Raw genomic sequence first — 22,991 nt, 5'->3', positions numbered from 1 at the left:
TTTTCAGAACTTGCTAGAGAAAAGTGAAACTGAAAAAGACCCCCCCCCCCCCAAAGAAAAAAAAAAAAAAAGAATTCTATACGCATGTGAATGGATTTGTAAACATGCGCCTGATTGTATATGTGTGTCCAGATCTTTATGAAGTATGGTCGACAGCGGTGGAAACTCCGTGGCAGAATTGAAATCAATGCTAAGCAAGTGTGGGACGGTGAAGAGATGGTGTTTTTGCCACTTATCAATGAGTTCCTCTGTGTTAAGGTCAGTTCCTTTCTGCTTTTCAGCTTAGTTTTTTATGTGTTTGTAGGGCATTTGTATCCTTTATTAGAGACTTTAGATGAATAACTTTGTTGTTGTTATGCAGCTAAATCTGATTCTCGTTTTTTGATGTCAACTGGTTTCTTAATCTTCCCTGTTATTTGTTCCTTTAAGATGCCTCAAATAAGGCCCACATCTTGTACTTTTTGCCAAAGTTACTTGTACTGACAGTGGATAACTCTGTGCTATTGGTTGTTTGGATTAGGTGTTGTTACCTGTTTTGTCCACAAAGTATGGTAAGTATTAAACTCAACAAGGATTGAGCACAGAGCAAGAAGACATTTATGGAGGACCAAACCTGCCATATTGAAAAATATATACAGAAATATAAAAATGGCTTGATAAATTAATTTATTTGCCAATACATGATACAAAAAATATATATAAAAAAGTAAAATAAATAAATAAATAAATAAAAGGCATTTATTTACCTTAATATTTCATTTTCCGTACCATTTATTTATTTGTTTGTTTATTTTGCCCTTATTTATATTTTTCCTCTTTAATTTTTATCCATGCATTTATTTTTGTGTTGTTTCTCTTTACATTTTCTTCACCTCTTTTCTTATTTATTTCTAGATTTTATTTTCATCTGACATCTTATTAATTTATTGGCATTTTTCTTTATTCATAGTCATATTTACCTCCCCCGTATTCCCCCTCTTGCATTTTCTTCCTCTATTTACTTCTCCAAGCCTATTTATTCCTGGGTCTCTATTTTATATTTCTTTGTGTCCTTTTTATATTTCTATATGCATTTATGCCTCATTAGGCAAATGAGGGGGTGATCTTTAAAGGTGTGTCCTGGGGTCAGCTCTTCGCCTGTTGGTCAATTTGTAGTCAGTTGCTGTGCTATCAGTGAAGAATAGACTAAGCATACCTGGCGCTTGTGGTCACAGTAGAGAGGGAGATGAAGTTGTGTTATTAGAAAACCAGTAGAATTACTGCTGCAGAAATGGTCGAGTTTTCTGAGGATATCGCAAAGGAGTTTAGGCACATTGCAATCTTAGGTGAAATTACACATTCACTGAGAACTATGTACTATTTCGTGTGGATATAGTAACTGAGAGAGTATTTTGGTTGCTTTACATATGGACCAACCTGGTGGACCATGTAACATGAGTGATCCAGATGCATTTATATTGTAATCAGGGGATCCCACATAAGATGAATGATCCAGATTAGAGTGCTGCAACCCGATCTGAGCCCAACGGGACCCGATGGGTTGGGCCGGGTTCGGAAAAAAATGTAGGAGTGCTGTTCGGTTTCGGGTCAGGTTCGGACAGAAATAGAGAGACAGCGGGCGCATATCGAGGCACTGATATGGTGGCTACGTGCCACTGGTGCTGTGGCTTCATGCCACGGATGTATGACATGTAGCTGCGGCACCAGTGCCTTGATATGCGTCCGCTGTCTCTCTATTTCTGTCCGAACTCAACCTGTCCCCGACACAGTTGCGTGCCAACCCGACAGGCACTTCAGTGTTTGTTTCCGAACCTGACCCGAACCCGATCAGTTTAATGCAGCTGTTCCCATATTTATGTTAGAGACTGTCATTAAATTTACTTGTTTACACATTTGTGGTATGTGAACAGTATCTTTATTAATTAAATGACTGCAACACACATTGCCACTACAGAAACAAAACCTAAGACTTGGGGCGCTATTCTGGTTTAAATGTATTTTAAAAGCAATTAACACCACAAAATTAAGTAGGCCTATGTTCGGCCATCTGATGAGTATTTTTAAAAACATCAAATGTTCACTGCAAATTAAGCTGACGTGATCAAACCTGACCCGATCCCAAACAGCACTCCTTTTTGTCAGAACCCGGCCCAACCCGTCGGGTCCTGTCAGGCTCGGTTCAGGTTGCAGCACACTCTAATCTGGATCACTCATTTTATGTGATCCACGCATGGATCCCCTGATTACAATATAACCGCATCTGGATCTCTCATGTTACGTGGTCCACCAGGATGGTCCATGTGTGAAGTGAATCGAAACACTCAGCTACTATATCCACATGAAACAGTGACTAGTCCTCAGTGACTGTGTGATTTTCAGCTAAGACTGCAATGGGCGTAAACTCCTATGCAATATCCTCAGAAGTGCCAACTATGCCTGGTCTAGTCTGCACTGATAGCACAGCAGTTGACTACAAAACTGATAATAGGCAAAGAGCTGACCCCAGGACATGCCTTTAAAGACCGCCCCCCTCATTTGCCTTATGAGCCATAAATGCATACAGAAATATCCTGGGGAGGTAAATATGACTATGAACTTAAAAAATGCCAATAAATTAATAAGATGTCAGATGAAAATAAAATATAGAAATAAATAAGAAAAGAGATAAAGAAAATGTAAATAGAAAACAACACAAAAATAAATGCAGGAATAAAAATTAAAGAAGGAAAAATACAAACAAGGACAAAATAAATAAATAAACAAATAAATGGTATGGAAAATGATGTGTTAAGGTGAATAAATTCCTTTTACATTTTTTTTCACGTATTGGCACATGAATAAATTTATCAAGCCATTTTTATATTTCTGTATATATTTTTCAATATGGCAGGTTCGGTCCTCCATACCAGGAAGTTCGTGCCTGGATGTAAATAGTACATTGTGTAGTAAAGAGTGGTATGTTTAAAACATGAACACAATATTGGAAGGTGCTGTGTCAAAGTCTGACAGACTTATTGACTAAGAGGTTTAAGCCAGGCCTACATAGGTGTGACTGCTCCACCGAGCACAATGCATGCTGGTTCGATGTGTGTCTGGGAGGAATGGCCTACCTGATCTGAATCCAAGTGGTGCTCTATGATTGGATAAGGGTGTCCATAAGTGCGCATGGCACCAGGACACCTTAGAACAGAGGTCAGCAACCTTGTTCCTCAAGAGCCACAATCCTGCATTTTTTTTTTTATGTATCACTCTTCCAACACACCTTATTTAAATGATAAGCCTATCATCAAGCTCTGCAGAAGCCTGATAATGACCGTCAGGTGTGCTGAGATGTGTGTGCAGAGTTGCTAAATGATCACCACCTGGTGGTAAGTTGAATCCAATGGCAGGAGAAGATTCTAGAGAGACTTGGTAAGCCCAAAGGCATAGTGAGGGTTTTCTGGGAACATCTGGCAGACACCCTTCTGCAGGATATTTTCAGTTCTTACCTCCAGCAGACCTTAAACCATGTCCCAAGGGAAAGTGGGGACACTGTGTTACACCTCCATAACTGAAGTAGCTGTTTGCAGCTGTGACCATGAGGTTGTTGGTGCTTGTCATGGTGGAAGTCCTCAAACCCAGTTTCCCAGTTTGGGATCAATAAAGTCTGTCGATTGGTCGGTTGGTTGAAGTAAATAGCAAGTTACTGAATATAATTCTTACCTTGTGCAGGTTGGATCTTTACAAGGCTGTCCTTTATCACCAATTCAGTTTATAATCTGTATGAGCAGAATTTACAGGCACAGCCAAGGAATAGATGATGTCTGAGTTTGTGACTTCACAATTGCATCTCTGTTTTTTGGAGATTATGTGGTCTTGTTGGGTTCATCAAACTGTGTCCTCCAGTTTGCGCTGGGGCGGTGTGCAGCTGAGTGTGAAACAGCTGTGATGAAGATCAGCACCTCCAAATCTGAGGCTATGGTTCTCAGTGGGAGAAGGATAGTGTGTCCCCTCTGGGTTGGGGATGTATCACAGGGTCTTGTTCGCCAGTGAGGGAGGGATGAAGCAGGAAACTGACAAATTGATTTGGGCAGCAATGAAGAGGGAATTGAGGCAAAAAGCAAAGCTCCCAGTTTACTGGTTGATCTACATTGCTATCCTCACTAATGGGTGTTTGCATTGTGACCAAAAGAACACGATCATGAAAATGAAATGAGTTTCTTTTGCAAGGTTGTTGGGTTGTCCCTTAGGGACATAGTGAGGAGTTTTTCATGCAGTAGGGACTCAGAGTAGAACCACTGCCCCTCCACATTCAGAGGAGTCAGATGACGTAGTTTAGGCATCTGATTATGATGTTTCCTGGACTCCTCCCTGGTAAGGGGCATGGATGGGTAGATGGTTGGATGGCATGGTGTAGATGTAATTTTAACAACTTATAAGTGGGTAAGTTTGTGGAAAAAACATATTCTTGACCTAACCAGGGTTCTTTTAAACCTCTTCACAGAGACTAGAGGGGATTTTAATTTGACGAATATTCAAATGTCCAACAAGATGTTAAAGCACATGATAGTGAAATAGTGAAAGTGATAGCACTGTGATCAGATTTAATTTCTTTGATCTTGCAGGTAACAGAGCTGAAGAGCTTAGCCAATCACGTGGTTGTTGGAAGTATTTCTTGTGAGACCAAGGATCTGTTTGCTGCACTTCCACAGACGGTTGCCGTGGATATTAATGACTTGGGGACCATTAAGTTGAGTCTTGAGGTCACTTGGAAGTGAGTCCTGTCAGCTTTACTGGCAGTTGTTTACTTATTTATCTTTCATTAAGATGGAGCATTTTGGGTAAGGCATGTGACAGTAGTTATTAAAAGCAGAGATAAAATATTTAAAAAATGAATTAGAAAACATATTTTGATATAAACTACAAAAACACTTACATAACTCTAGCAGTTATAATTAGTAGCAGAGATATACATATATAGTACTTACCAAGAAGAATTTTCTCTCACAGAGAGAACACATTAACAACAGTCTTAGCAGGACATGTCATGTGACTTGGGTAAGCTGAAGACAGCAAATGAGGTAATTTTGTCCCCAAAGGGGAGGCAAGGGGTGTTGTTTTTGGTTTGGTTTATTTTTTACTATTTTGTAATGCTTGTAAAGCAACAAAACTATTGGTTCGATTCATATAAATTGGGTTCATAGATTGCCAATGACCCAGAATAAATGCCATTACATTTTGGGAAAGGTGGGTCAAAGGTAGAATTTTTTTATGATTTTTTTCAAATCTTCCCATTTACTTATAATGGGTGACATGCGTGCAAGGGGCGGGGTTTGTTGTGCCTGGCACCACTTGTTTTTGTTTTCTTTTTCTTTTTTTTCCCTCTGTTTTATTTTTCTACAGTTTAAAACTGTTGTGTAAAACTGCTGATAGAAATGTGTCTTGTTTCAGAATAAAGTTACATATTAAATACATTATTTGAAATACACAAATGCAAGATCTTAGAGTATTAAATTCTTCATTGCATATTTTTTCCTACCTTGCTAAACACAAAAAACAAAATACTCAGAAAATGAATTTAACCTCATATTTCTAATATGTTTAATTGAAATTAAAATGCTACTCGTCTCTTATAAATAGTAATTACTTAATTACAAGGTTTAGTGACTGCATCTTTAATCTCTTCTTTTGTTCTCAGTCCATTTGATAAAGATGACCAAGGGTCTGTGGCGAGCACTGTCACCAAAGCTCCTTCTATCAGTAAGAGATTCTCCACCATTTTCAACCAGAGTCCTCCAGACACGCCATCTCTACGAGAACAAGCCTTCTATGTAAGTTCTGCCTTATGCTATTATGTTTAAAACACGCTGTCTCTGGAATGACTAAATAAAATGTTATAAAACTCAAACATTGGCTTGAACTCATCAATAACCTGAGTATATTTGGTGGTCAAAGATCAAGGTTAGTGCAACCCTACATATCGATTATTGAAGGAGAAGAGAATACAAACAATGAGCAAGAAACCTCACTCATCTATTATTTAATGTTTAACTTCCATTTCAGCCATATGAAAACAAATATGAACATTGAGCTGCCTTGTATTCTACTTGCTACATATGGTTCACTTGAAGCGGATTGAGACCTATGTTTTAGGTGAATCAGAGATCAACCTTTTTGAGCGGCATCAGAGTTTGAGTGCACATTCACACCTCCCCAAACAAACTTTCCAAGCAAATGAACTTGAGGTTGATTAAATAACACTGGTGTGAATCCACCATCATGCCCAGTGCTTACAGTACATTATGATCTAGAGCAGGGGTCACCAATCCCAGTCCTCGAGGGCCGGTATACTACATGTTTAAGATGGACCAGGATTGGTGACTCCTGATTTAGGGTTTCTTTATTTGGTCAGGTGTAGCCTCAGCAATGTAATATGCCCCAAAAAGTCAGAGAGAAATTTTGTGACATTCAGTAAGTTTACCAAAATGATGTTGAGTAGTCTAAGCTTAGGGTGGTTTATTGAACTTCTATTGTGGTCTGTTGAGCTTTACTTTATAAACATCTTTGTAAGCTTTATATGAAACCATTCCTTGTCATTTTGTTACAGTACAACACTGCTCTCAAACAATAATTGCTTTTGTACTTTTATATTAATGTCTTTTAATTCTGTTTGGTAATTTTAGGAACGTTATTTATGCTGATAATGTTATCTCACAAAACACTTTTCCAAACCAAGAGGTGACCTTCATTATTCTGAAAGAAACAATTTATGACATAATCATGCAGTGAATTATGCTAAAGAGAACTTTTAATGTGACACTAATCAGCTGACAGTTGTTGATTTAGTGAATAATATGATAAAGGAAAACCATTGTCTTTTTCTCCCTCTCTTGTTTTAGAGCACCTCGCATAAGTCATCAATAAGTTATCAATGCTGAATAATCATCAACAATGATGAATAATAGCATAATTTGGTGTGTTTTTTTATTAAACGGAAAAGATGCAAACAGTTTCAGTAGTATATGGACAAAAGGACAGTTCTATCAGGAACTGTAATTATTTTTGGGCACCATAAACATTAAATACTTGGTAAGACAGTAGATATCATGGCATGCAAATGTTTTGGGGTTTTTTTATAGCCAGCTAAGAGATATACTCTTATTGCCTTTTGTCCCAATCTTCTGGCCAAGGAACTCTAGTTCTACAGAATTCATGGGCCTTTTGCATGTACTGTTTTTTTAAGATCCACCTCTAGGGATTATGGGGGTCATACCAAAACCTTCGGCTGTCTCTTAAGGCAGTGCATTTTGAATGATGTTCGGAACATTTTCCTATTGTAGATTCCATTCTCTTTCAAGCTTCAACCTTTTTTTTTTTTTTTTTTAACAGCTTGTGTGATGTTTCCTTCTAGAATTGGCTTGTGTTTAGTGGAATGCATTCTTCCCTCCACCTGTGCATTGTTTCTGAAACAACACTAAAGCTGAGCCATGAGTAGCAGCTGTCAGGGTGTTCTTTTCCAGAAATGCTGCTCCTTTTTCCTCCAAACATACTTTTGCTGATTGTGGCTAAAGAGATCTATTTTATCATAATCAATCTTTGGCTCTTGTTTCCAAATCACATCAAGCTTCTGTAGATGTTCCCATTTTATACTTTTGACTTGAGATTGAGATTGAATGATGAGGATGTTGGTAAGGTTGTATTCTACTGACTCTACCATGAAAGTCTTCTTTTTGCAAGTATTGCTGAACAATAGAATGGAAAACTATCACTCCATGTTTGGACAAGGCATGATGACTCACAGTAGGTAAATGCTTGGAAATAGGCACCAACTAACAGACTATCTTCTCTGACTCTTCAAACTATTCACATCTTTTCAATTAAATACAAAAAAAAATGAATAAATAAATACAAAAATGTGTTCATAGAGTGGGATTTCTGGAAGTGAAAATATGTATTTTCTGGAAGTCCATTCAGTGATTTTCATTACAGAGGAGATTTTTTTCCAGCAAGACTGTAGTTTGTGTAAACTTCAAATCGTTTTCAATTTATCAAGATAGAGGTGATTTAAAAATTAACTGTGATGATTTTGGTGATTTGCTGTCAGTCAGTCAGTCAGTCTGCATCATTAACTATGGAGGGACAGTCAGCTCATACTAACACACAGTGAACAGCCTTATACTAGAGAGTATTTTTAAATGTAATCAGGGGCGTAGAATTGTGTAGGGATGCTAGGGACACGTCCCTACCAATATCCAGCCACTACTGTTTTGTCCCTACCAATACAACCGCTGTCCATAGTGTGTAGTCAATGATTATGGCACACAAAGGGTTAATAGTCGGTCTCTGCTAGAAGTCCTGCCTCTAACCTAATTATCACTCTCCAATTGGCTCTGCGGTTTTGCTATTGTACATGTGATTGGCCATCCCTGCTGTTACTCCATCTCCTTGTAAAAGCTACAGTTATCCGCTCATTGGACAGGACAGAAAAAAAAAAAGTTGGACCGAACAGGAGGCAGTTCGTATCTCCAACTGCTTAGCGTAAGTTGTCAACATGGATGCATTTGTTCTGCCTGGGTCATGTCAGCTAGACAGATTTGAATATCAGAGGTGTCATTTACATTTACATTTGTACATGTGTCTGTTTGCCTGTGTGCGTGCATGCGTATGCGTGTCTGTGTGTGCAGGGCTGGTTAGTGGCATAGGCTGATAACTGATAACATGATAATTTCTCATTAATTGTCTTAAATAAAGAAATGAGAGGAAAAAACAAAACAACAACACCCCCCTGTAATTTCTCAGGTGAGCTCTCCCAGACTCGGTGCTCACTGTGTGTGTGAGTGACAGAGACAGAATGGAGCTGAATGACAGAGTCAGACAGGTGTTGAACTAAGCATCCAGGTAAAGGTTGGAGAGTTTATCATATGAAAAGGCCTTCCAAGACCTTAGCTGCACAGTTTAGAAGAGGAGAGGAGGCAGAAAAATAACCCAATTATAGAGGGATGTAACCTTTCATAATGTTAAAAAAACATTTGATGTTACTAGCAACAGCTAGCTGAACTGAAACGAAGCAAAGGTGGCTAATAATGGTACTGTAGATGATTAAGATATGAGATATCTGCTAAGGTGTCTGTTTACTGCTGCTAAACTGGTTTATAAATGTTTCTATGTGGTTTATATATGTTTCTATCTGGTTTACTGCTGGTTGGCTGGTTTATAAATGTGTTACGGCTGGGGCCACTGGTTGTTCTGTTTTTTTTCCTTGTCTCCGCCTTCAATCTGGGGCCAACTGGGAACACCTGAATTCAATTCGCCGCCTGCCTATAAAAGCCTGGAGCTCCGACCATAAAGACGAGACTGGGTCCACTGCTGCAGTTTACTTTTTGTTTGTCGCAACTTTTGTTATTTATAAGTAATTTTGGCTATGTACAATTTCTTTTTTCTATAATAAATTTTCAGTCTTTTTGCTACAAGCGACCTGCTCTCCACGTTTTCCTTTGCTGTCTCCCGGACCATCTTTTTCTTTCTTTTAATTTTTGTTATGTGTCAGCACCCTAGACCTCCTGGCACTTAACAGATGTTTCTATGTAGTTTATATATGTTTCTATGTGGTTTATATATGTTTCTATCTGGTTTACTGCTGGTTGGCTGGTTTATAAATGTTTCTATGTGGTTTATATATGTTTCTGTCGTTTACATATGTTTCTATGTGTTTATACATGTTTCTATGTGGTTTACTGCTGGTTGGCTGGTTTATATCTGTTTCCATGTGGTTTACTGCTAATTGGCTGGTTTATAAATATTTCTATCTGATTTATTTATGTTTCTGTATGGTTTACTGCTAGTTGGCTGTTAGATATGTGTTTCTATGTGGTTTACTGCTGGCTGGTTTCTGCATCTCCTCTCATGCTTCATGTATCTCCACTTTGTGCCCCCCCCCCCCCCCCCCCCCCATGTATGTGTCTTTGTGTGCATGTGTGTGTTTTTTAAGGGGGGGGGCACCAAATTCATATCTCGTCTAGGGTGCCAAAATGGCTAGAACCAACCGAGTATGATTGCTTGCTTGTTTGATCAGCTCTACATGACGTGAAATTATGATCGCAAATGATAAAAACATCAACTTTCAGGAGTGCTGCCTTGGAGCACTTTTGTCAAATCAAATCAAATTTTATTTATATAGCGCCAAATCATAACAAAAGTTATCTCATGATGCTTTACATATTGAGTTGGTCAAAACTAGACCAGACATTTGTGTCCCCACCAATGTCAGAATCAAACCTATTCCCTTGAATGTAATAATTAGTGGCGGCTGTGGCTCAGTTGGTAGAGCAGGTTGTTCAATGACCAAAGGGTCAGTGGTTCGAATCCTGGCTCCACATGTCGAAGTGTCCTTGGGCAAGATACTGAACCTTACATTGCTCCCAGCAGGGCCTGGCAGCAGCTGCCCACTGGTGCATGTATGAAGGTGCTATATAGTTCATTTACCATTTAATTATATCCAGACAGATGAAGCTTTTGAGTCAATTCATTTTGTTATTAGATGTTTGTCTTTCAGTGTTAGAACATAAATAAGAGTTGAGTTTCTTCTCCATCATTGTTGACAGTGTTTATATCTCAAGTTCCCCTTCTTCTCAATTTTGATTGGTTGATGACATAGAAGTGACATTAACAAACTTGGCACTGTTCTAAAAGTTGAAGTATTTTCAATTTTTCAGCTTGTAGAGTACAGCTACCATTTGCCAGGAGTGTTTTTGTGCTAATGATTGTGACAATTGGCCAAGTGGAGGAGGAAACACACCAGGAGGCTGGAATGATCTTCCTCGTGGTATAATTTGTTTACAGTGTTTGTCCAAGTAACATAGCTGTTATAGCTGTGTTAGTGAAAAACAAACAAACCAAAAAAAAAAAACTAATCTAACTGATGAAAATCAGCTCAACAGAACATAAGGAAACTCGAACTTTGACAACAGAAATTAAAGCTCAGCCCATGGCTGAGGGCAACCAGCTTCAGCGGCCTGCTCCACAAAAGCAGAGCCACACTTCTCCCTCGAGGAGCATCTACTTCAGGCCTTCCCACACGAACAAACTATCCATAAATATTCAATTTACCTTGCATATACCATTTACTGGAATAATACTTATATCTTTACCTAAACCTCATTTTAGTACTTTTATTTACTACTCCCCAAAAAGTCTCTAACAGTTCAAACATAGTTTAGGGCATTTTAAAGGTTAACATCTATCCAACTCACAAAACTCCCCTCTGATTGCTGCCACCCTTGGTATGTTCCTGATGCCTTCTACTATAAAAGGTTTGGGAACCTCCCTCTTCCTGTCTGACCGTCAGGCCTGGAACCTGGTGATGAGATGGAGTGAGCATCAAACATTTAGGTAGCAAAAGGAACAAAAGAAAAAGACTTGGCTACGCAAAATGTATTTTGATCTGTGGGCCCAATATGTAAATATTTCTAAGGATGCAAAAATGATGAAAATATGATTATTAGAAACAAACAAAACTAGACCAGCTAGGCTAGCAGGCCAAAGTCTATGCTCCACCCTGTCACTCTGATCCAGAACCAGGCCCAGAGCCTGAGAACAAAGGATATAGGTTCAACCCACTCACAGGGCATGAGTTGCCACCATGACAATGATGCTAAGTGATTAAATGCTGAACCACAGGCTTTGGATGGAAAATGTGCAGCAAAAAAATGCTGCCTTTTGCAGATTGAGCAAACTCTGCCTATCTTTGCTTCTGATAGACAGTGTCTCTCTGAGATGCTACTTTTCTATCCAGTAATCTTAATGACCAGTTACCAGTGAACCTAATTGGTAGCAAACATTCATTTCATTTCCTTCATTTATTTATGTATGTATAGCACCACTTAGTTTTTTAGCCTTGTGCTTCCCCTATCCCAACATTTTAGAGACTATTAAAATCATATATTTTCTACATACTACTGTTAATAAATATGGGTTTTTTTAGATTTGCAAATCATTGCTGTCTGTTCTTATTTACATTTTACACAGTACCCCAACTTTTTTGGGACTTAGATGTACATATCAACACCACGAAAATGTCTCACACATTTGTCAAAATACAGGTATTTAAATGTTAATGTAAAATGTTTTTCTTTTACATCACATGCGGCCCATTTGGGATGAGTACATGACCCACTTTTACTTTTTGGGTTGAAAGACACCACTTGAGAAAACTGGCAGTAAACCATCTGTTTGTCTGTCTTTTAGAATATGCTTCAGCGTCATGACCAGTTAGACAGTGGCAGAGCCTGGTCAAATTCATCTGAGTCATCTGATGACTCCTCTAGTCCTCAGCTGACCGTTGGAGGAACATGTAGCTCAGCACATCATAAGGTAATACACAGAACACACTGAAACACATGCACGCACACATTATTCAAGTTTTACAAACCTATTGATTATCTGAATATATCCATTGCTGCGGCATGTTATTCTAAATTTGTGTCAAGAAATCAAAGACAATCTAGAAACTCGAACTAGAAGTGTTGTAAAATAACAGCATACTAACTACAAGTAATAATTTATGCTCTTGATCATTTTTGACCACAGTTGAAGTGTTGTGAATTGTGGAAGTCCAAATTCAGTGTATGGTGGCATTAAAATGTGACTTGTCTGTGTAGCGGGTTCACGCCATGTACCTCACCATCCTTTTCCATTTCCCCTACTGTACTGTACTCCCTCAATAGCCACAGTGGTGTTCCATATGTTCCTCTGTGGGCAGTTTAGAAAACCTACGCTTATGTTATGTTCATTGGATCAGAATTAACAAGCTGCTCTTGTGTTGTTGGTCAAATGTGTTTGTTTCTTTGTCCTTAGTCAGTGCTCATGACGCAAGAGCTCCAGTCAACTGTAACAGGAAGTTCCTGCTCCCAGTCCAGTGTCTCAATTTGTCCCAGACACTCAGTATCTTCCACTCCAGATTCAGTTAGTGCTATTACTGAGCGAGTCAACACATTGGAACAGGAACCAGAGAGCAGCAGGTAGTGTCTCATTGTTTCATTGTTCATTGGCATTTTACTGATAACTGAACTGTCTAAATCATTATTACCTCTTGTTTTTTGCTTGAATTCTCTGTATTATTGTGTCAGTAATGTTTGAATAATCTGATATATTAACTGGATTAAAGGGCAGTAGACAAGGCAGTGGTCGGTATGATGACACAAACTCACGCTGAGGATGGTGATGAAGGGAAACCATCTCCCATGGCGGCAGTGGATGAGACGGTGATGGGCAACAGCCAAACCCACAGCTACTCACGCTCTCTGAGTCACATTAGTGAAAGCAGCATTGATGATGTTATGGTAATGGACAGGTCAGCCAGCAAATCAGGGGTGGTCATGTCTTTGACATCTGGGATTTCCATTAATGACATAGCACTGGAGATACCTATCAGAGCTCCTGAATCGCCCAGTAGCCTTTCAACAAGGCCCAAAACTAATGAAAACAGACCTGATGATGTCACAACATCGAATCAACAGCCAATCGAAGACACTGTGTCACAGAGGAAGGCACAACCACAGCTACAGCATCACAGTCCATCAGACAGCGCTGATGGCACATATGTGGCCCGATGGATGACCGTGGAAGAGGAAACAGAGGGGGCAGCAGCTGATGGAGTGTGTGAAGAGGGTGAATGGACTATGAACGACATACTGGAGGACGTTCTGATGGCCGTCATGTCCTCTCTTGGCGATTACAGAGGACAGTTCCCTGAACTACAGTTACTGGAACAAGAGCTGAAGCTGCTGCACGTCACACTGAAGGTAACGACAAACAACCATAGGATTGCATTTGTCCTCATTGTACAATGAACTGTAAATATAAGAGATAAAATATGTATGTTACTTTACATATCCTCCGTTTGCTCTTGCATTATAAAAAGAAACAAATCTGACAGTTTTAGAGTTATTACATAATCTAAAATTCTACCATTTATGGACTATTTATTATTATTTACTTATTTATGGACTACTATTTAACCAAATTAATAGCTGACATTTAAGTCTCTGTCATGCTGTCACCACCTGCTCTCATTTTATTTCTAGTCTGAGAAGAAACATTTTCCTGTGAAGTGTTGCATCTTGATACATTTCTTACGTCATAATTATCTCCATCTGTTCGTAGGGCGGCAGACGTTCTCCCAGTGTGGTCAGCCTCACTGTGGAAACAGCTCTGGGTAGCTTTGACTTTCTCAACACATCTGACTGGGAGGAAGAAGAGGAAGAACGGAGTGAGAAGGGGAGGAGAAATGACAGGTCAGAGTTCACTGACTGTGGACACATCCAGTTCTGATCTGACATGAACATGAATCTGACTGAACTAATCACAAGTGGACAGCCTAAAACATACATGTAGGACTAGGTGAACACACCAGTCCTACATGTATGTATGCATTATCTAATTTAAGCTCCTAAATGAAGGTAGGGATTTACTGATATCCATCCATACATCTTCTGAACCACCTTATCCTCAAGAGACGGGGTCAGCAACTCTGGGCTTAGAGAGCCACTATCCTGCATGTTTTAGATGTATCCCTCTTCTAACACACCTGATTCAAATGATAAGCCTGTCATCAAGCTCAGCAGAAGCCTGATAATGACCATCAGGTGTGCTGGAAGAGGGAAACATCTAAAACATGCAGGATAGTGGCTCTCTAGGACCAGGGTTGCTGACCCCTGCTCAAGAGAGTCGCGGGGGTTCTGAAGCCTATTTCAGCTATGTAGGTTCGAAGGCAGGGTTCACCTTGGAGGTGTTGCCAGTTCATCACAGGGCTGACATATAGAGACGAACAACCAATCACTCTCCCATTCAAACCTATGGTCAATTTAGATGAACATGTTAGTGCATGTTTTTGGGTGGCGGAAGGAAGCCGGAGTATTCGGCGAGAATCCACGCAAATACGGGGAGAACATGCAAACTCCACACAGAAAGGTCTTGGTGTTGGAATCAAATTCAGCACCTTCTTGCTGAGGTGACAGTACTAATCACTGCACCACTATGCCGCCCTGACATATTTACTGATATATTGGTATGAAATGTATGATGTTATTTCACTGACGGAACTGTCCAATATTCATCTGCTGTCTGTCTGTTTTAGTTACTTAAATGCCATTGGTATAATTTATCAACCACATTATCATTTCAATTTCTGGTATTGGTCCAGAATTTTGTAGTTGGTGCAGTTCAACATTCACTAGCATCGAATCATATAAGATATCATCCAAGGTCAAAGTTGTCATTTGGTAAATTGTAATCGCAGTTCAGCTGGAGATATAAAGATATATACAGTGCTGTGAAAAAGTATTTACCCTCTTCCTGATTTCTTTGTCACATTTAAATGTCATATAATCAAATAGATTATAATATTAGACAATGATGACCTCAGCAAATAAAAACACAGTTTTTAAAATAATGAATCATAACCTACCTGGCTTAATGTGAAAAAGTAACTGCCCCCGTTGTTGCATCACAAATAAACTGTGATTAACCACATTTTTTTGTAAAACTGAGTTAATTTCATGATCTACATCCAGGCCTAATTATTACGAGACCAGTTGAATCAAAAAATAAGTTAAATAGAACATGTCTGACAAAGGGAAGTAGGATAAAAGGTCTCAAAAAGCTACACATCATGTTGTGATTGAAAGAAATTCAACAATAAAAACAGACATTGATATCTATCAGTCTTAAAGCCTTTCTATGAGTGAGAACCATTATCCAAAATCCACTCGATTTTTGCCGGAATGAATAAAAAGATAGGTTTGCAGCACCTGGAGGGTTCAAATTCAAACTTTTTGAACTATTAGGGTACCTAAATACATAAATGAAGGTAATAAAATTGGGTTTAGCAAAATATGACCCTTTAAGGTCAGTGTCTCACAATTACCAACAAACATCTGGGTGATCTTCAAGACTTTTGGGTAAATATCCTGTGGACTGATGAGACTAAAGTTGGCCTGATTCCAGCTTCAGGACTTGGAGGACTCACTGCAATGGACGGAACGATGAATTCTGTTTTTTACCAGAAAATCCTGAAGGAGAATGTCTGTCCATCATTTGGTGTCTACTTGGGTTCTACATCAGGACAGTGATCCCAAACACACCGGCAAGTCCATGTCTGAATGACCTAAAGAAACCAAATGAAGGTTTAGGAGTGTCCTGGTCCAAGTCCACGTCTGATTGAACTCTAAAAATATTAAACAAATTAATGTTTAGGAGTGTACCGGTCCAAGTCCACATCTGAACAGACTAAAGAAACCAGATGAAGGGTTAGGAGTGTCCTGGTCCAAGTCTCTATCTGAACGGAATAAAGAAACCAGATGAAGGTTTAGGAGTGTCCTGGTCCAAGTCTCTATCTGAACGGAATAAAGAAACCAGATGAAGGTTTAGGAGTGTCCTGATCCAAGTCCAGACTTAAATGTGATTGAGATGCTGTGGCCTGACCTTAAACACGCCATTCATCAAAAATCTCCAGTGTGGCTGAATTAAAGCAATTCTGTAAAGAGGAGTGGGACAAAATTCCACCACAGCTGTGGATCAGACTCAGTGGCAATTATCATAAACTTTTTATTGCAGTTATTGCTGCCAAGGGTCGCACAACCAGTTATTAGGTTTAGGGGGTGATTACTCTTTCATACTATAACAGTATGTTTAGTTATCTTTGTCCCTCAATAAATGAAATTATCATTTAAAAACTGAATTAGTATTTACTCAGGTCACTTTTATCTAATATTATATTGTTTGACCTGAAAGATTTAAGTTTGACAAATATGCAGATATTTTAGAAATTCAGGTAGGGGGTAAATACTCAATACACCCTTTTGTATATTTTTTGTGACAGTTTTCAGGTTTACTTTGCTAGGCATTTACTTCTGACAGAATTTTTGACACTGCAAGTTCACCACTGTGTGTGCACAGGTCTGTGCAGGGCAGAGGATGGAAAAGCTCCTCCCCTCTCACCACTGGGTGCAGTGCTCTTGACCGCTGCCTGGTGGTTCATCTGCAGAATTGCAGTTCACAGCTGCTGGTAAGAGATGGCGCTGTCCTACATGTTCTATACTCCCACTGGTTTTACCAGTTGCTGCTATATTTTGACTGATGCAATGTTTTCAGTACAGTTTCAGGTTCAAGTACGTTCAAAAACATTACATTTACTGAATTTAATTGATACTGTCTTTATATGTTATGCTATATGTGTTATTTTTCATCAATATTATATTTTGTAATGCTTAAATTGTTTAATTGAATAAACTCAAGTGTTTTGAAACAATTGGTTTGATCAAATGATCTGAATTTAACTTATACCACAGATTTTACAATGATCTCTTTAACACTTTAAAACTCTAATGATATTTTATGTTAACCCATAAAGATCCAAACATCCACTGTCAACCAAAATCATCTACTGATGTAAACTGTATAATACCTGTTGATCCATTAATCCTAGCAATACATGTAATTAAATGGTGTAAAATACAGTTTGTCATCTTTTCATGGTCATCAGATATGAGCCATTTGGACATTCAGAGGCTCCATAGTGAACGTGGAAACACCGTCATCTTCTACAACATTGATTCACCAGTAAAACCCATGGAGTTGGATCAAAGACAGTGGATGGAGGCACTGGGTTTATGTTCAGTTAATGATATATTTGACTGAAAAAGTCAATTTTCTTCAGTTTTTTTTTCTGTTTTGATATAATAACTTCTGACTTTACTCTGCTACATCTACATGATCAGTCAATTAAACATAGGAAAATGAATAATTTTCATTCATTTGGGAACTGATACAAAAGTCACACTGGGTCTTTATGGGTTCGTTATGGTAGAAATGATAAAAATAATAGCAGTTATGTGACTCTGAAGTATGACTGTGTGATTCATGCTGATATTTGACAACATTAGTTTATGTTGGCAGACAGCATTAAAATTTTAAATATTCTAGATTATTTTACTCTACAGAGAGGTCCTGCATTTATATTATGTGTTTTGTAGATGTGTATCATCTGTATCATTTTTTCCCAGAACTAATAATGCCCATTTGATAAAAGACCATAGTCATTAAAGTCAGGTGATACTTAATTGTTCTAAAAGTTTTCACTTTGTTTTGCATAAAGATGATCTCGTGTTTATAAAACTATGAAAATTAATTTGCCAACAGACAAAACTCTTATTAAATAATATTGATAAACTTTATTTATACAGCAACTTTTTAAAACAAAGAAGAATAAAAGAGATACACCTTATATTCTTTGGAAAGGTGTTCTGTTTATAAGAGGCTCGGGACAGTAAATACTGTGTCATCATTATTTTTAGTTTAAATTAAAGCAGCATTTGAGGATATTAAAACCAACATTCACTCAGGGTAAAGATGCTAGTATTGTGTTAAATGCTTCCATGTTCTGGTGCCTGTTGAAATTCCTGCATACAGGATTAAATATTGTGAAGGGAACAATTTTTATGTTTTTCTTCAGGTGGAGTTACAGTCACCAGACCATTAAGAGATAGAAAAACAAGAATAATAGATTTGAGTGTTTTGGGACTAAAATGGTTTGATCTTTATAATTTTCCTCAGCTGAAAAAAAACAAGGATGGTGAAGCTGATATGGATGTTTAAAGTGATATTACTCTTAAAAAGATCACCCAGATTTGTGTATGGTGGAGTAATGAAATGAGAATATGAACCTAGAGATTAAGATTTGGAGAAATGATGTGAATACTGTGTTCTTGGGTTTCACCTCAACCTTTCTTATTCTCAGAATAAAACATAAAACATATGACAAATGTTTAAACTTTGACAATGTACCATTTAAAAAAAAAAAGAAATAAAAAAGGTATTTTGAATTTATCATTGCAGTAAAATCTAATCTCTACATTTACATCGTCTACTATGAGGTGTGCAGGTACATTATTGGATAGAGTTTATTTTTGGTTATGTATTTATTTAAGGTTTGATTCTGGCGCGTCCTAAGTGTGCATCAGCTGATAAACCAGATCACAGCACATATATGTTTGATGTATCTCCTCCTTGTGTCTATAGCGTCTGGGTGTGTTTGGTCCTCTTCGTTGTGCAGAAATGTACGCCTTAGACACACTGTTAAGGGAAGCTCGAGTTCTGGGCATGATTCGACACATTACCAAGGAAAACCCATGGCATCACACACATCCTGCTGAAGGTGAGCTCCACACTAACACACATGCAAGTATCATATGCATATGATATTTAGGTGACTTTCCACCAAAAAAATTCCAACTGTGATCAGTCCTTGTTTTCCACTGAGGCTTTGAGTGTGTTTCATGATGATAGAACAGAAAAAATCAAGAATGACACACACTTGATGACAGATGAAGCTAGTTGGTTGATGAAATATCAACACATAAAAAACATGGCACATTGACTAATTGGCTTATAAAAATATATAAGTAAATGATAGCATATTGTTAGCCTCATAGCATAATTGCCTCAATCATATTTTTTTCATATTATAGCCAATGATAAAACATGTTATAATATTGTTAGTAGAGCAAAGTTACACAGATATCACAGTCTGGCTAAAAATATGATTTAGGCAATTATGCTTGAGGCTAACAATATGATAGATCTCCATCCATCTATCCATCCATCCATCCATCCATACACAGAGTAAGTCAAAGAGTCAAAATGAAGGTGAATCTAGAAATATTAACTTCTGAAAAGCGTCTAAACCTCTTCTCTTCCATCTGCAGTTATACCACAGCTGGACCTTGTTCTGGGGGCTGTGTCACTATGGCAACGACTACTGAAGCAGGGCAGTGTGTACAGCGTTTCTGTCGATACCTTCTTGTCCACTCTGACTTCAGTTTACTCCAACATACTGCCTGAGCGGACCAGTAACATGGCTGACACAGGTATCACATCTCTGTGTGTCCAGTAGATGTTTGTAGAGTCTGGTTCTGAAGGCATGCATTAACTCTTGAGTGTTTTTCCAGTGTTCTTGCATCTAGCAGAGCGAGTACTGGGTCAGCGACTACCACAGCGAAGAGGGAAGAGAGACAAAGTCATAGTGACACTGTTTCAGCTGTGGAGTTACCTAGAGGTCAATGGCGTCAGTGACATGGAAAGGCACATAACTGAGCTGGCAGAAGAAGGTATCAGACACACACACACACACACACACACACACACACACACACACACACAGGAGTGCAACATAGCAATGGAGACAGTAGCATAATGCACTCTCCAGCTAACCATTGCAAAACTCACTTCAAACCGTATATTCACAATGAGACTAACCCATTTTACAGACATTGTCATGAGGATAACATGATTTTCTAATAAGTACTATTTCAGTTGTTAACTTAATATTACAAAAGGACCAGTGAAATGTCACTATAAACACTGCAATGCAAGTTACAAAACTGCTGTATATGGATCAAAAAGCTTGGAGAGAATAATTCATATACAAACAAGGTGTTTTCATACCTGAGACTGGAATAGGTTTTTGTACCTATTTTTAGGCAAACAAAGAGACCGACATGTATGGACAACATCTTCATCAGGGTCTGAATCAGTGGCAGATGGTGAAATTGTTTTTTGGTGGGGCACAATATGCAAGTCAGTTTTCGGATGCACGATAACCACTCATCACCACTAGGATTTACCAAAGTACATGCACCTGCAGTTTATAGATTATTAATTTAAATTAAAATTTACTTTTAATACGTAAATTTCACCTGGGTATTGAATAGAATAGAATAGAATAGAATAGAATAGAATAGAATAGAATAGAATAGAATAGAATAGAATAGAATAGGCTTTATTGTCATTACATCAGTTGTGCAACAAAATTGCTGGAGGTATCTGCCAGTGACAGTGCACTTACATCTAAGTAGCAATACAATAAGATAGACTTTTTTTTTTTTTTTTGAATATCTTTTTATGTCACAAAAGAAAGTCATCCAGGTGCTGTACAAACATAGTAATACTGGGTCTCACATTTTGCAGTTCTCCTTTGTGCACTCTTCCTGCCCCCCACCCCTAAAGGCATAAACCAACTAAACACACTCAAAAGTAACAGGCCAAAAACATAAAAGTCTAAATATATATAAAAATAATAATAATAATAATAATAATAATAATAATAATAATAATAATAATAATAAACCCCGTGTCTGCGTGGTTTCTCTCCGGGTACTCCGGCTTCCTCCCACCTTCCAAAGACATGCACTAATAGGTTAATTGGTTAATCTAAATTGCCCATAGGTGTGAATGTGAGAGTGATTGTTTGTCTCTATATGTAAGCCCTGTGATGAACTGGCGACTTGTCCAGGGTGTGCCCCGCCTTCGCCCCTATGTAGCTGGGATAGGCTCCAAGCGACCCCTGTGACCCTAGTAAGGATAAAGCGGGTTCAGAAAATGAATGAATGAATGAATAACAATAAGGGTAGCAACATAAGTGACATGAAATAGCACTAGAGTAGTAGGGCGGTATTCGTGGCGTACAAACTCAAACTTTCTCCATACCGGAGAGTAAAGGCAACCAAAATTCATTAAAGAGATGGCCATGATTACATTTATCCAAAGTCAGTTTTTCTAAAGGTAAAAAAGAAGACAACTGATCATTGAAAATCTTAAAAGATGGAGGGGAATCGTTCTTCAGAAATAAAAGTATGCATTTCTTTGCGAAGTTAGTAATCAAGATTAGTATCTTGCATTTTTTTATGAACTAACAGTTAATTGTATGTGTCATTTTGTAAATATAAACTGCTGCTTAAATCAAATTGTAAGCCCAAGACTGAATGAGAGAATGAATCGAGTTCCAATAACTTTTTAAAAGGTTGCAGTCCCAGAACATATGCATGAATGTCCCTTCCCTCTTTTTGCATCTATGGCACACTGATGAGATATTCCTTGATATTCTATGCATTTTTATTGGAGTTAAGTAGATTTTGTGGATGAATTTAATGTTAGCTTCTTTAATTTTATTACTCGTAAAAGGAAAATTAATTCTTTCACAGATGTTTAACCAGGCATTATCTTCTAATGTTCTACCTAACTCCTTCTCCCAAATCTTCTTTAACAATTGGAAAGAAGATTGGTCTTCTCCTGTCAGAATATTATAAAATTCACTAGTCTTTCCTTTTATAGTGTCTGAGGATAGCAAAGTGGGTCATTCCACCTCAATTCAACGGGTTTAGAAAAAAAAAATCCTTTTCGACCATCTTGGATTTGCTTCAAATTTTTACCATGTGAAGTTCAACCATGAAAACTAGCCCAGCCAAAATTTCAGACCGATATATCAAATGTATCCAAAGAAAAAAATTCTTGAAGGTACCCCCCCTTGCCATTTTTGGTGCATTTCGCGATCGTCTTAAAATGCAGCAAATTTTAAAGTGCAACATCTCAGTAAGTTTTCTAGCTAAATGCATGAAATTTTCAGTAAAGGAAGACTACCACATATAGATTGCATACAGGGCCGGACTGAGACTCATTTTCAGCCCTGGAGTTTCATACCTCAGACCGGCCCACTTTAGATCACGACCGATTATTATTAAAATCATGCAATTCTAACCTTACATGTTAGGTCTACACACTGTTCTGCAAAGCCTTCTAATTCAGTGTATTTTCTAAAATATTTCCAATTCAGCGCAAGTAAAGGTTGCTTCACAATGTGGATTTATTTCAACAGTGAGTGCACATTGACATCTCCAACATTATTATTCCTCACAACACAACAATAACAAAATCTATATTTTTTTTCTTATAAGTGTTAACATTTTTCAAACCTTTAAAATGTTTGAAATGAAATTAAAGTATAAAAATATTAAAAATTAAAAAAATAAATAAATAAATTAAGCTTGCTGCACTTTCTAATAACTATTATTTTGGTATCCTCTGCAACAAAAGATTTCCATCACAACTTACTTGCGGTTTGTTCCATCGATGCTATTGAAAACTTTTGGTACAGTGATATTAGGGGTTTGATGAGGATGATA

At 38.0% G+C, this 22,991-nt stretch overlaps 1 protein-coding gene across 3 annotated transcripts in view; it reads left to right on the top strand.

Moving 5' to 3' along the window:
* LOC115420819 (rho family-interacting cell polarization regulator 1-like) overlaps positions 1–22,991 on the top strand; it is a 186,691-nt gene that overhangs the window by 133,250 nt on the left and 30,450 nt on the right. For all 3 annotated transcript variants that reach the window (XM_030136365.1, XM_030136364.1, XM_030136363.1), the window contains 11 exons: positions 133–258; positions 4,605–4,753; positions 5,678–5,810; positions 12,223–12,348; positions 12,832–12,995; positions 13,142–13,778; positions 14,140–14,270; positions 16,933–17,041; positions 19,054–19,189; positions 19,740–19,901; positions 19,983–20,141. In XM_030136365.1, coding sequence (XP_029992225.1) covers positions 133–258; positions 4,605–4,753; positions 5,678–5,810; positions 12,223–12,348; positions 12,832–12,995; positions 13,142–13,778; positions 14,140–14,270; positions 16,933–17,041; positions 19,054–19,189; positions 19,740–19,901; positions 19,983–20,141 — 2,032 coding nt within the window. The remainder of the gene's footprint in view (positions 1–132; positions 259–4,604; positions 4,754–5,677; positions 5,811–12,222; positions 12,349–12,831; positions 12,996–13,141; positions 13,779–14,139; positions 14,271–16,932; positions 17,042–19,053; positions 19,190–19,739; positions 19,902–19,982; positions 20,142–22,991) is intronic.

This window comes from Sphaeramia orbicularis, chromosome 6, assembly GCF_902148855.1.
Source record: "Sphaeramia orbicularis chromosome 6, fSphaOr1.1, whole genome shotgun sequence".
NCBI classification, from domain to species: domain Eukaryota; kingdom Metazoa; phylum Chordata; class Actinopteri; order Kurtiformes; family Apogonidae; genus Sphaeramia; species Sphaeramia orbicularis.
The sequence above is the reverse complement of the archived record's forward strand: the minus strand, read 5'-3'. Positions and strand labels throughout refer to the sequence as shown.